The 14,561-nt window shown below is 42.9% G+C and overlaps 1 protein-coding gene across 4 annotated transcripts in view; it reads right to left on the bottom strand.

Moving 5' to 3' along the window:
- Positions 1 to 14,561, bottom strand: part of usp34 (ubiquitin specific peptidase 34) — a 290,233-nt gene that overhangs the window by 42,565 nt on the left and 233,107 nt on the right. For all 4 annotated transcript variants that reach the window (XM_080200367.1, XM_080200368.1, XM_080200369.1 and 1 more), the window contains exons 68-69: positions 9,507 to 9,664; positions 5,263 to 5,341 (exon numbers count right to left, since the gene is read on the bottom strand). In XM_080200367.1, the coding sequence (XP_080056493.1) occupies positions 5,263 to 5,341; positions 9,507 to 9,664 (237 nt within the window). The remainder of the gene's footprint in view (positions 1 to 5,262; positions 5,342 to 9,506; positions 9,665 to 14,561) is intronic.

Raw genomic sequence — 14,561 nt, 5'->3', positions numbered from 1 at the left:
TAAATACTACAGTTAAACAGCAAGTCAGAGGCTGGAAATTCTGTAATGAGTAACTCATTTCCTGACTCCACAAATCCTGTCCATCATCTACAATGCACAAGTCAGAATATTATATTCTCCAACTGTTTGGATGAACGCAACTCCAACAACCCACAAGTTTAATACTATGCAGGACAAAGCAGCCCACTTGATTAGCACGCTATCCACAACCACTGTAGTTGGCAGTAGTACATAAGAACATAAGAAATAGGAGCAGGAGTAGGCCATCTAGCCCTTCGAGCCTGCCCCGCCATTCAATAAGATCATGGCTGATCTGTCGCTGCTCAGTTCCACTTTCCCGCTTTCTCCCCATAACCCTTAATCCCCTCTCTTATCAAAAACCCATCAACCCGCGTCTTAAAAATATTTAGCGAGGCAGCCTCCACCACTTCAACGGGCAGAGAATTCCAGAGATTCACCACCCTTTGAGTGAAGAAGTTCCTCCTCAACTCCGTTCTAAACCGCCCCCCTTTTATCTTGAGGCTGTGCCCCCTAGTCCTACTGTCTTTTTTGAGCGGGAAGAGTCTCTCCACCTCTATCCTATCCATCCCATTCATCATCTTATACGTCTCAATGAGATCTCCCCTCATTCTTCTAAACTCTAACGAGTACAAGCCTAGTTTATTCAGCCTCTCCTCATAGCTCAACCCCCTCAACTCTGGTATCAGCCTAGTAAACCTCCTCTGCACTCCCTCCAAGGCCAAATATCTTTGCGCAGGTGCGGCGCCCAAAACTGCACACAGTACTCCAGCTGCGGCCTCACCAATGCCCTATACAGCTGCAGCAAGACCTCCCTACTTTTATGTTCAATCCCCCTCGCTATGAAGGCCAGCATCCCATTCGCCTTCCTGACCACCTGCAAGCTGGGTTTTTGCGACTCATGCACAAGGACCCCCAGGTCCCTCTGCACCGTCGCCTGCTGCAGTTTTTCTCCACGTAAGTAATAGTCCTTCCTACCATTCTTCCTACCAAAGTGGACCACCTCACACTTGCCAACATTAAATTCCATTTGCCATTTCCTGGCCCATTCGCCCAGCCTATCTAGATCCTTCTGCACCCTCTCCACACCCTCCGGCAAATTGACACCAATCTTGGTGTCATCAGCAAATTTTGACACCCTACACTCGGTTCCCTCCTCCAGATCATCTATATAAATGGTAAATAGCTGAGGCCCCAGCACCGACCCCTGGGGCACTCCACTAGTCACCATCCGCCAATCCGAATAGCACCCATTGACCCCCACTCTCTGCCTCCTATTTGACAACCAATCCTCTATCCACGCTAACACCCTACCCCCAACTCCATGTCCCTCGACCTTCTGCAACAACCTCTTGTGAGGTACTTTGTCAAACGCCTTCTGAAAATCTAGAAAGACCACATCCACCGGCTCTCCTCTATCCACCGCCCTAGACACATCCTCATAGAACTCCAGTAAATTTGTCAGACATGACTTCCCTTTAATGAAACCGTGCTGCGTCTGCTCTATCAAGCAATTCCCTTCAAGATGCCTCGCAATTTCCTCCTTAATGACAGATTCTAACATTTTACCCACCACAGACGTTAAACTAACCGGCCTATAATTCCCCGCCTTTTGCCTGGCACCCTTCTTAAACAACGGCGTAACATTAGCCGTTTTCCAATCATCTGGCACTTCCCCGGAATCCAGCGACGTCTGGAAAATAACCACCAAGGCATCCACTATCACCTCCGCCATTTCTTTCAGAACCCTCGGATGCATTCCATCCGGTCCTGGGGACTTGTCCACAATCAGCCCCTCCAGTCTGTCCAGCACCGCCTCTCTAGTAACAGTAATGTCATTAAGACCCTCCAGTCCTACCACCTTTCCATCGCTAACACCCGGCAAATTATTCACGTCCTCCTCCGTGAAGACAGAAACAAAAAAGTTATTCAATACCTTAGCCATATCCTCATCCCCTACCACTAGATCCCCTTTCTCATCCTCTAAAGGACCAACATTCACCCTAGCCAGCCTCTTCCTTTTTATATATTTATAAAAACTCTTGCTATCCTTTTTTATATTAAGCGCTAGCCCAGCTTCATATTTTCTCCTACTCTTCTTTATCAACTTCTTTGTCAATCTTTGTTGACATTTAAACCTCTCCCAATCCTCTTCTCGCCCACTACTCTTAGCTACTCTAAATTCCTCCGCTTTTAATTTAACACTTTCCTTCACCTCCTTCGTTATCCACGGCTTATTACCTCTCTTCCTACTATCCTTTTTGACCATCGGAATAAATTTCCGCTGAGCACCAAGAAAGATCTCCTTAAAGATCCTCCACTGCTCCTCAGCAGACCCTCCCTCCAACGCACTCCCCCAGTCCACATTCGCCAATTCTTCTCTCATCCTACCGTACTCCCCTCTATTCAAACAGAGGACACGTGTCCGGGAACCCACTTTCTCCTCCTCCATCTGCACCAGAAACTCCACCATACAATGGTCACTCTCCCCAAGAGGATCCTTCACCACAAGGTCCCTAATTCTACCCGCCTCATTACATAGCACCAGATCCAAGATAGCTCGCTCCCTCGTCGGCTCCAACACACACTGTTCAAGGAAACTATCCCGGCAGCATTCCAAGAACTCTTCCTCGAGCCCCCCGCGTCCAACATGGGTCGACCAATCAATATGCAGATTGAAATCCCCCATAACTACGGCCGTCCCATTCCTGCACGCCGCACTTATTTGCGCGTTAACAGCCCGCCCTACCTCCAGATCATTATTCGGGGGCCTATAGACGACACCCACCAGCGTCTTCCTCCCTTTGCTGTTCCTAATCTCCACCCACAATGATTCCACCCTCTGCTCCTTGGCTCCAATATCATCCCTTGCTACCACCGTGATGCTATCCTTAATCAGCAGAGCTACGCCCCCCTCTTTTCCCTCCTGCCTATCCTTCCTAAACACTTGATAGCCCTGGACATTCAGCTCCCAGTCCCTGTCACCCTGCAGCCACGTCTCTGTAATGGCCACCAGATCGTATCCATTTGTGTCGATCTGCGCCACCAGCTCATCCACTTTATTCCGAATGCTTCGTGCATTCAGATAAAGCGCTTTCATCCCAGCCTTCACCTGGACCCTATTTGCCGTAACGCCACCAACCGTACTCACGCCCCCTACTCCCTCTATTATTGGGACATCCTCGGCCTCTTCCCTTACCTGTACCCTCTCCTTAACTTTAGACCTCGTAACATCACCTACCCTCGCGCACCCCCCCCCCCCCCCAATTAGTTTAAAGCCCTGTCTACAGTCCTCTTTACTCGATTCGCCAGGACTCTGGTCCCAGCACGGTTCAGACCAACCCCATCCCGCCCAAACAGGTCCCACCTACCCCAATACTGGTGCCAATGCCCCATAAATTCAAACCCATTCCTCCCACACCAATCCCTGAGCCACCCATTCACTTCCTTAATCCTGTCAACCCTACACCCGTCTGCACTCGGTTCAGGTAGTAGCCCAGAGATGACCACCTTGTCGGTTCTACTTTTTAATTCCGTTCCCAGCTTTTCATACTCCCTCCCCAGATCCTCAGCCTGCATTTTGCTTACGTCGCCGGCACCCACATGTACCACAATGACCGGATTCTCACCCTCCCACTCCAGGTTCCTCTGCAGCCCAGCTGCGACATCCCGTACCCGAGCACCAGGCAGACAACACACCCTTCTGTGCACTTTGTCATTGTGACAAAGGACAGTGTCAATACCCTTCACCCCACTATCCCCAATCACTACTACGTTCCTTTTCCCCCTCTCTTTGTCTATGTCCTGCTGCATCACTGTACCGTGTGCAGTTTGCTCACCAACCTCACCTGCCTCGTTCTCGTCCAGCCTGGAAGCAAGAACCTCAAACCTGTTATGCAGATTAAGAGGTGAGGCCTCCGCTCCTCACCCCCCTTCCTCCTCCCAGCAGCCCCCTCTTGTCCCTGACCCTTAGAGTTAGCCAGTCTAGGGGGGGTGGATGTCACTTGCACCCCATTGACAATGGCACCCTCTCTCCCCCTGATGAGCCTCAGTGTCTGAAGCTCAGAGGCCAGCTCATTTACCCTGAGCTGGAGCTCCTCCAGCAACCTGCACTTACTACAGACATGGTCACTGGGATGGACCCTGGGGTCCACCAGTTCCCACATCATACAGAAACCACACATCACATGCCCCTCCATTATTCACTGCAGTAGTTTTGAACAAAATTTTTTTTGATGTTTTTTTTTCTTGTTTTTCAAACGAACTCACCTGGCCTTTTTTCCTTCAAGCCCTTTTTGATATTAAGCCCTAATAGCTCACTCTGCTTCCCACTCACTCCGCTGCCCGCTCAGACACTGCCCGATGTCTACACCAGGCCTCCTTTTAAACCTGGCGCTGATTTAAAGCAGACTGGTCCACAACTCCTTCTAAACACTCCCTCAGAATTCTTAAAGCAGTAAATACAATAAAATAAATGCTTTAAACAGTTCTACAAAGAACAAAGTGCTTTAAACTTATTTTAAACAGGTTTTTAACAGGTAAAATCTTAGCTCTCTCTGCTCCTTCACTCGTCTGCTCCAGCAAACAATGGAAGGCTTCACCGTGTACCATTTACAAGATGCACCGCAGCAACTCGGCAAACCTCCTTCAGCATCAACTTCTGAACCCTACAATTTCTACTACTTGGAAGGACAAGAGCAGCAGACACATGGGGACACCACATCTGGCAAGTTCTCCTCCAAGCTACACATCTTGACTTGGAACTATGTCACTGCTTTCTACTGCCCTTGTGTCAAAAGCCTGGAACTCCCTTCGTAACAGCATTATGGGTCTACCAAAACCACATGGATTACAGTGGTTTGAGAAGATGGTTCACTTTCTTAAGGGCAGTTAGGGGTAAGCTATAAATGTTTGCCTTACCAGTGATGTTCACATTCTATGAATGAATAAATAAATAAATTTAAAAATACTGAAAATAGTTTGGTTTTCCAGATTTATTAATTAAATAATGGGGCTCCTTGATGGCCCACTCAGTCAAGTGCTGCCTTGATGTCAAAAGCAGCCACTTTTGCCTCCTCTCTGGAGCTCAGCTCATGTCCATGTTTGGACCAAGGCTGAAGTCTGATATGGCGAGCACTCTTTCGCCTACCAAAGATGGAGAGGGCAGCATTGGCTAACTCAAGACAAATGTTTCACACAAAATACAGTACAATGAATAAGAAAGAACCAATCAATTTACTTTACCTCAGTCATCAGAATCAGTCCCCGATTGAAAACAACAAGCAGCCTGTCTTCATCAGTTTCTAGAAGAATTCTGAAGGCACTGCAATAAAACAAGGAGGTACTCTGGATGGAATGTCAACATTAACTGAGTTAGGACATCACAACTGGTGGCTTACTTTTCTGTCATCATCATTACTTCTTATAATATCAATCACCAATAAGATCACAAAACACATGCCAGGTTCCACTTGATCACTATCCATTTTCTCATGTAACATTAGTAATGGACAATCTCTTTGAATCCACCCAAAATAATAAATTCTTGAGGCATGAGTTTAAGGAACAATAGCACAGACTGATTCATCGTATTTGATTAATTTAAACTTTTCTTTGATTGTATAAAGGAAGGGCAATCAATGTATCGTTCAGGTGATTTTTTTAGAAGGCAATAGCAAATCATAAAACAAGTTAGAAAAAAATCAGGTGCAAGATACATGGAAATGTGGATGTTGATCATTGGAAAACAGTTATGGTAATCAGGTGTTTCTTGAATACAGAGCTCAGCAAATGATAAGGAGAACAATCTTTAATTAATGGAACAGACAAACTTGCAGCAGGTATTATTTAGCATGCAGATGAATAGGTAGGATAACATTTTGGGAGAAAAAAATAAATAGGAGTTTATGCTCAATGAAAAGAAGCTGAAGGGTGTAAACAAACAAAGATCCCTCGAGGTTCAAATTCATAAAGATGAAATTCAACATCAGCGGGGGCGTATGGTGGATGGGTAATCTGCAACCACCTATTGTGCAGCCCTACCAAAGTTCATTTTCACCCCGTATTTATTTGAAAATAAGTGTGCTAGTTGATAATGGCCATTTGGGATTTTATAAGTGGGAAATTGTTTACAAGATTAAAAATCGCAATTATATATTGTGAAAAACACTGATTAGGACATAACTAAAAACAGCAATTACTGGGGTATGGAGCAAGCTGAATGTCACTTGAAGAGATTATTTGACATGTGTACTCAAATAACATGCAGCTCACCACCTAAGCCACTGAGAATCTTAAAGTTCTGCTCTGCCCCGCCCCGACTGCACTTGTGGTATTGAGATGGCTCAGATCCGAGCTGACACTTATTTAGAGGAAATTTATCAGTGTCAGGCTCCGAAATCCTCCTGGGGAGCATCAGCCCCACAACCCAAATCTTCTCTCGGAGGACTGTGTTTATTTGTGCCACAACACTAGGGGAAGAACCTTCTGTACATGCATTTAAGTGATGGGAGTTACGGTGTTGCATTAACTAAATGCTCCACCCTATAAGTGAAGTTCAGGATAGCAAAAACCATGATAGAGTACAAGGGGAAAATGTCAATGAGAAAGTAATGGCAGTGACAGCAACAATAAAAGATTGCCTAGGTACTGAATTCAGATGCCTTCCGATGAATCTTCTAACTACATTTCATCACATAATAAATCACATCTGTTAAAGAACAGTGCCCAAACTATCTTTCACAAGTTTTTCAGTTAATTGAGTACTATTTCTTATCTTTAAAAAAAAAAGTGGTTGCCCAATGTGGATCCAGGGACCATGATGCTGGCATTAGGGTGCCCAACTCCCATTGGCTATCATCTGAGCTAGTGAGGCAATGGAAGAACTTGCTCCCACATTTGTTGCTGATTCTGAGTCTCCCAGATATGGGGATGATCTTCCTCACATTAAATCACACTCGTGATTAAATTTTCTCAGCCTTTTAAAGGGGCTTTTAAAGGCGAATTTGCTGGCTGCCCTTGTGTATTTTGAACCCTGCCATCAATGAGTCCAGACAACGAGCAGCCAAGGGGATTATTGGCCTGACTGCCTGCTTCTCTTCCACAATTATGTTTGCACCCAGGTGTCCTTGGATGGGAGCATGCAGTACTTGACGGTACACTTCATGCCTTCTCTCAGCATGGGCACTAAGTGCAAGGTACTGGAGTGCATCACTCCACCATGGAATGTCACTTTAATCTGATCAACCAAGTGTCCCATAAACATTTCAGTTTTTAGTTCTTGTCCATCAATGGTGCCTTTTTTTTGGAAGGGACACCTAAAGCCTAGTCAACCATCGAGATGGACAAAAGAGGTACAAATCAAGAGATACAAATCAGTGGTTGGATTAAAAGATGCATGCTTTAATATATAACACTAAGTAATTTCTTTAGAAATGGGCAATGACTGGTTCCAGTTCTATCCTGCACCAAACTGACTTTCTGGAGTAAAACAGTGACAGGAAACATACTTGAAGTTCTTTAAACTTAAAAAGGGCTTTGATCAAGTAAATAGGATTTTGATCAAGCAACTATTTTCTCTGGCTAAGTAAGTAGTGCAAAAGAGACGTTAAAGGAAATGCTTTTAGATAGATAGTTGATAGACTGTGGAAAACACTGGTATAGGACGTGATTGAGGCAAATAACATTGCAGCTTTTAATGAAAAATGGATAAATATTTGAGGCAAAGAAGATAAAAAACTATTGGTTGCAGAGGGGCAAGCTGTTTTGCATTTTCAGCAAAAAGCTAGTACAGACATGGTGAACTGAAGGATCTCTTTCCATGTTGTAATCTTCTATCAACTTTGAAAAAAATACTGTATTCACTAAACTGGAATAATTTTCTTTGCAGCTATATTTTCTTCTATAACTAGACAACTTTCACAGCAGATTTCCACATCAAATTCAAGACCCAAACCCTATTGCTTTGTGACTCTCTTGATCCCCAAGTCCTACTTACTCACAGCTGGGTAACTTTCCGTTGCTCACAGCAATGAGGGCTATGAAGCCAGAAGTATTATAGTACTTCCTTAGTCACCTCGTGTTTATTCCTTCTCAAGCAACTGAAGATACTGGGGTAGCCACAGTACCTCTCCGCTAAGAGCTGATGGAAATAGGATCTAAAATGGTCACTGGGTAGAACATGTAATTCTGAAGCAAAGAGTCAAACTTTAAGACATTGGGTAGCAACTGGGGTTTGACTGCTTTTAACAAGACAAAATAGTATGTTAGTTCATCACAGGGACAACTAAAAATCAGTAATTTATTTTTGACTTTTCCACAACTGTGCCTCTGCAGTTCAATCTTGCTCGTCTGTGTATGCACATACCAAATCATCCCAATAACATAGCATATTTGAGCATTTCTTTCCCACTGATGAAATTTATTCTACAGATCTCTGACAATTAATTCAGTTAAAAATCAAGGTAAATATTGGAAACAGTAAGTAATTGACTGAAGTATAGAAAGCAGTGGGCACTTGTTAGAAACATTGTCAGAATGGGGTACAAGTCAGAAAAAGTCATAGCTAAACCGCACAGAGAACACATGTTCGGAACTCCGTCAATTCTTAACTACTGAAGCACAGGGAATAAAATGAAATAAAATGACATAATTTGCTTATTTACATCTGTAATTAATGTGTGAACTGTTCTTGTTCCTAAAACCAGTCATACTCATGATAACATACAACCTTTGTGGAATTTCAATGTCAGAGTAGGTCATCTCATTCACACTGAATTGAAGTAAATTTTCAAAATCATGAAGGGTCTAAGAGTGTGGATAGGGAGAAACTGCCTCTATTTGTGGAAATGTTGAGAAACAAAGGGTGCCAATTTAAGTTGACTGCAAAAAAAACCAAAGACAGCTTGAGAAAAAAGTTTTTTTTTAAATCCAAGAATGATAAGGGTTTGGAATACAACACCTGAGTGTTGCTTCAATCATGTCTGGCAAAAAGGGATTGGATAATTATCTTAAGTGAAAAGAATATAGGACTATGGGGAAAAGGTGGGGGAGTAGGGCTAGCAGAGCTGCTTTCGTAGACAGCATACACAATGGGCCAAATGGTCCCTCCCAAGCTGTAACCATTCTATGGTTCCAAAGGCCAACTGACACGCTACTAAAATTCAGATCCTACACTGCTATTGGACGCCAAAAGCTGATTAAATTTGTTCAAAAAGGTAGACTTCTAAAAATAAAACAAGTTGCTAACATGTACAAGATACAACAAAAAAGGTTTGTTTCCCAAAATATATCCAAGAAATAAAGGCCAACTTCTTTTCAAATCTTTAACTTTGTTCCCAAACAACCATTTTCACAGATATCATCAACCTTGCACCAGCTTCACCAAAATCACTTCCAAAAATTATTCTTGTGAGGATTGCTCAAGTTAGGCATTTTGCATATCCTAGTCCTTTATGATGAATCTTAAGTATTTTGTTTGCCTTCTCTACCTAATAAGCGTAGTCCAACATGAGCGCCCATCCAGACAACGTAAATAGCAGCTAATGGTGGTTTTCTTGAATTGTTTAATGTCTTCTAATTCCTCTTCTCTCATATCTGGTCTCTGAGCTACAAACAGTTGCATAAGGTTGAATAGTTCTTCAACTGCCTATATAATGAAGAAAAAGAACAGCGCAATTAGTTTAACACAGAAGTGGGATATTCAGTAAACACTGAAAATCATTTTTAAACCAAACCATTTACTTTAATATTTGAATGCATTGATCAATCAGCTACATAAAATCACTGACCAGAACTACAACAACTTGCTTTTTTATTTGTTCTTAAGACATTAACATTGCTATCAAGACCAGCATTTGTTGTCCATCCCTAACTTTGAAAAGGTGATGGTAAGCTGCTTATTTAAACTGCTGCAATGTGGTGTATGTACACCTACGATGCTGTTAGGAAGTTCCGGTTTTTGACAGTGACAGTGAAGGAACAATTATATATTTCTCAGACAGGATGCTGAGAGGCTTGGAAGGGAACATGTCGGTTATAGCGTTCCTATGGGTCTGCTGCCCTTGTCCTTTCATAGAATCATTCACAGGGTCCCTACAGTACAGAAAGAAACCATTCAGCCCATCGAGTCTGCACCAACCACAATCCCAACCAGGCCCTACTCCCATATCCCTACATATTTTACCCACTAATGCCTGTAACCTACACTTCTCAGGACACTAAGGGGCAATTTAAGCATGGCCAATCAACCAAACTGCACATCTTTGGATTTAGATCCAGATGGTTCAGATCATGGGTTTGGAATTTGTATAGTGCCTTCAATGTAATAAAATGAAGGTATGTCACAGAAACATTATAAAGCAAAATATAACACCCAGATATTAGAGCAGATGAGTTTTAATGTTAAATGTGATGCATTTACATATGGATGTTAGTATGTTTTGTGCATACTTTCCAATTTCAGCCTACAACACTAACAATGCAAAAAGGACAGAAAAATGTGCAAGTCTCTCCCTATCAGACTGTCTATTGGCTGCATCTCCTTATGATGATAATGGAAGCTGGGCCCCTGATGTCACCAGGCTACTGCTTTTAGGAACTTGGAGAAGGGTTTGGCACCCAGGCATGCAACGACAGGCCGACTAATGTGGAAAAACAACCTCACTGCCCTGTGGGTATCTCAGGAGAGATGAAGGCTAAGAGAGCAAACACCGACAAAAAAAATCTGGAGTGGAACCCAAAGGTGGACTGATGCTTAATTCGGTTATCTTTCTGGCAACTCATAAGAAAGAACATAAGAAATAGGAGCAGGAGTAAGCCATCTAGCCCTTCGAGCCTGCCCCGCCATTCAATAAGATCATGGCTGATCTGTCGTGGCTCAGTTCCACATTCCCGCCCTCTCCCCATAACCCTTAATCCCCTCTCTTATCAAAAACCCATCAACCCGCGTCTTAAAAATATTTAGCGAGGCAGCCTCCACCACTTCAACGGGCAGAGAATTCCAGAGATTCACCACCCTTTGAGTGAAGAAGTTCCTCCTCAACTCCGTTCTAAACCGCCCCCCCTTTATCTTGAGGCTGTGCCCCCTAGTCCTACTGTCCTTTCTGAGCGGGAAGAGTCTCTCCACCTCTATCCTATCCATCCCATTCATCATCTTATACATCTCAACGAGATCTCCCCTCATTCTTCTAAACTCTAACGAGTACAAGCCTAGCTTATTCAGCCTCTCCTCATAGCTCAACCCGCTCAACTCCGGTATCAGCCTAGTAAACCTCCTCTGCACTCCCTCCAAGGCCAAAATATCCTTGCGTAAGTGTGGCAAACAAAACTGCACACAGTACTCCAGCTGCGGCCTCACCAATGCCCTATAATTCCTGCAACCAAGCTGGGTTCTGCATTCTTCTGGACCCAACCAGGAAGGCCAAATGTCAGGAGATCCTGACATTTGGGAAACCCAGGGTCTCCTTAAATTCTGTCCAGATCTGCACCCTGGAAATACCTTGGTTTCACTGAACACAAGAATTGCCACCCAATCATGGTTTCCAGAGATGAATGGCTGCCAGAGAACGAGGATGGGTTTTAATAAACATCTCAAAAGGAGGACAATAAGATGGTAGAGGATGTCAGGAGGGTATTCCAGAATCTATGGCTTTGGTTGCTGAAAGCATGGTTTGAATTGTGCAGCGATTAAAATTGGAGATGCTCAAAAATTATTAAGGCAGCACAAATATGGTGGCAGACCGTGGGGCTACTGGAGACAAGAAGTGGCAGGGCCATGAAAGGACTCAAAGATGAGAATTTTAAAATAGCAATGTTGCTTAAGTAAAAGCCAATGTAGATCATTGAGCACAGGGCTGATGGATGAACAGGATTTGGGCGAGTTAGGATATTTGAGGGGGGGGGGCTCAAACTCACAGAGGACAGCGCATGAGAAAACAGTCAGCAGTGTTGGAATAGTCAAGTCCAGAGGTGACAAAGGAATGAATGAAGGTTTCAGTAGTAGATATGATGAGATGGGGGTAGAACTGGGTTATATTACAGAGGTGGAAATAGGTTTCCTTAGTCATGGGACAGATGTGTGATTCGAAGTTCACCTTGGGGTCAAATATGACATTGCAAAGAGTCTGGTTCAGCCCCAGAAAGCAGCAGAGGGAGGGAAATATATGGATATTTTAAGTAGTTCCTATAGTAGGTTCAGTCTAGGGACAAAATTATTCTGATTGTGTTTATTGCTGAAGTTTGCACAGTTTACCTATATCAAAAGGTACTCACTAGCTTTTACTTGAAACCTGTATTCTAACACACCATAAGTTAATGTAACTTCTGAACTAGACTGTCAATGTGCCTAAACAGTGGTGCCAACAATTGGATACCAGACCCTGACTGCATTGAAACTGTGTTTTATAAAAGGTTCACATAATTTCCTTCCTTTTGCATTTGGATGTCCTTATTTACAAAGCCTAGGATCATGAATGCTTTAGTAAAAGTTTACTCAAATTGACTTGCCACCTTCAACAATTTCAGCATCAATCCCCAGGACCCTCTCCTCCTGCATTCATATCTTTTCTTTTATACTTATTAGATACATTATTTTATATTGTTCACCCACTCCACTAGCCTGTCTATGTTCTCTTGAAGTCTATCATTTCTCCCAACAAATATCATCAAAACAAATTATCTGGTCATGGCCTCACGACTATTTGCATAATCAGCAAAAATTGGCTCGCAAACAGAAAATCTCAGCAAATCTGGCAGATACAGCCAATGTTTCAAGTCAGGATGATCTACAAAAAGGATTAATAAGGGGCAAGAGTGAGGAGGAGAACAAAATGAGACTAGGTGGCTCACACTGAGTGAGTTACTATTACAGATAGATTAAGTGAGACAAATAGGTATGTTTTGTGCTGTAACTTAAGAAGTTGGATAAAGCTGTTTCCAAAGTTCTATAACTGTTTCCAAAAACTAGTTGGTTAATGTTTGGTAACAGACTACATCCTGCACGACTCTTCCTTATGTGTCCTGCATTTACTCCTCCTAAGTAGCATGAGGATAGATCATAGCGTTGCCTTCACAGAGCCACACTTCAGCTATGAAGTTTCAAAAGCAAATGGTTTCCGCACTTTGCCTGTTTCTTGCAATCCGCTTCACAGTAAGTCAGGAGTTTCTGGGCCTGGGATATTTGATTGAAATTGAGGATCAAATAAGCTGCTAAATAGAATGAAAACAAAGTCTCATTTTGCATAGAATAGCTTCCCAACCTATCAAAGAAAAAAACTTTATAAATTTTTTTTTCATTCTCTACCCTTTGGCATCCTTCATACAATCTCCCCCATATATCCTGCTTCTTTAGAAAATGCATTTGTAGTGTAACCAGTACAACCATTGCTTTGTTCAACTTTAGGTATTCTTCTCTGAAAGATTTTCATTCAGCAAAAGGAACTTGCACAAAATATTCAATACTATTTTAATTAGCCAATGAACTCATCTGAGGGGCCATGAACTGGTTGTCATCAGGTGTCTGACTAATAAAATGAACTCCAACATTTTCAACAATTTTGAATGCTCACCAGTCCATTCTTGAGGGATTGGAAGTGAGAGCAATACAACCCAACTGGACTGATGGTAAAGCTATTCCCATAGATCAGACTTGAACTATCATCAAGCCCCAACAAAATTGGCATCTATAAACCACTGGGGTAAACTTAATGGAGAGCTACCCTTGACAATTGTATATCTCTTTTAAGGCGCTTGGTCTGGTATTCTTTATTAACCCGAAACAAAGGCCAATCCTTCACATGCTGCTGCCATCACCACTCCCATGATATAGGTCAGTGAGCACTGACCACTCGGATATTCAGCACTGACGTTAGAAAGCATGTTTAGGGGTAATATTTCTCTGCACATACGGTAAAGGATGTCAGTGTTGGGAGACTGCATTTTTTTTAAAGTATTGGTAGCTTTGCAACCCCCATCCCAACCTATCTGTGCTTAGCTAATTGGGGACTTTTAAGCATCCCTGGTTTAATTACACCATCATTTGTAATCATAATTTCAGTTGCCTAAGCCCAAATCTCTGAAATTCTCTGCTTAAGCCTCTATCTACCTCTTTTCCTTCCTTTAGGATATACCTTAAAACGTGGCATGTGACGAAGCTTTTGACCATCTGCACTAATATCACCCTATATGGCTTAATGTCCAATTTTGCTTTATAATGCTCCTGGGAAGAACGTTGGGCAGTTTTATTATGTATTACAAACACAAGCTGCTGCAGTTGTCAAACACTGGTCCAGTTAATACTGGTTAAATTTTAACTGTTCACTGTTAATGCTACATTTAGGCCTGCGAATGAGGAGGAACTTCTGCAGAGGGTGGTAAATCTTTGGAATTCTCTACTGCAGAGGCTGTGGAGGTTTGGTCATTAGTATACTCAAGACAGAGATTGATAGATTTCTAGATAGTAGAGCTATCATGAGATTTGGGAATATTGCAGGGGAGTGGCATTGAGGTAGATGATCAACCACGATCTAATTGAATGATGAAGGAGG

This window comes from Carcharhinus amblyrhynchos, chromosome 12 (assembly GCF_965287045.1).
Source record: "Carcharhinus amblyrhynchos chromosome 12, sCarAmb.v2.hapA, whole genome shotgun sequence".
In the NCBI taxonomy this organism is placed as follows: Eukaryota; Metazoa; Chordata; class Chondrichthyes; order Carcharhiniformes; family Carcharhinidae; genus Carcharhinus; species Carcharhinus amblyrhynchos.
The sequence above is the reverse complement of the archived record's forward strand: the minus strand, read 5'-3'. Positions and strand labels throughout refer to the sequence as shown.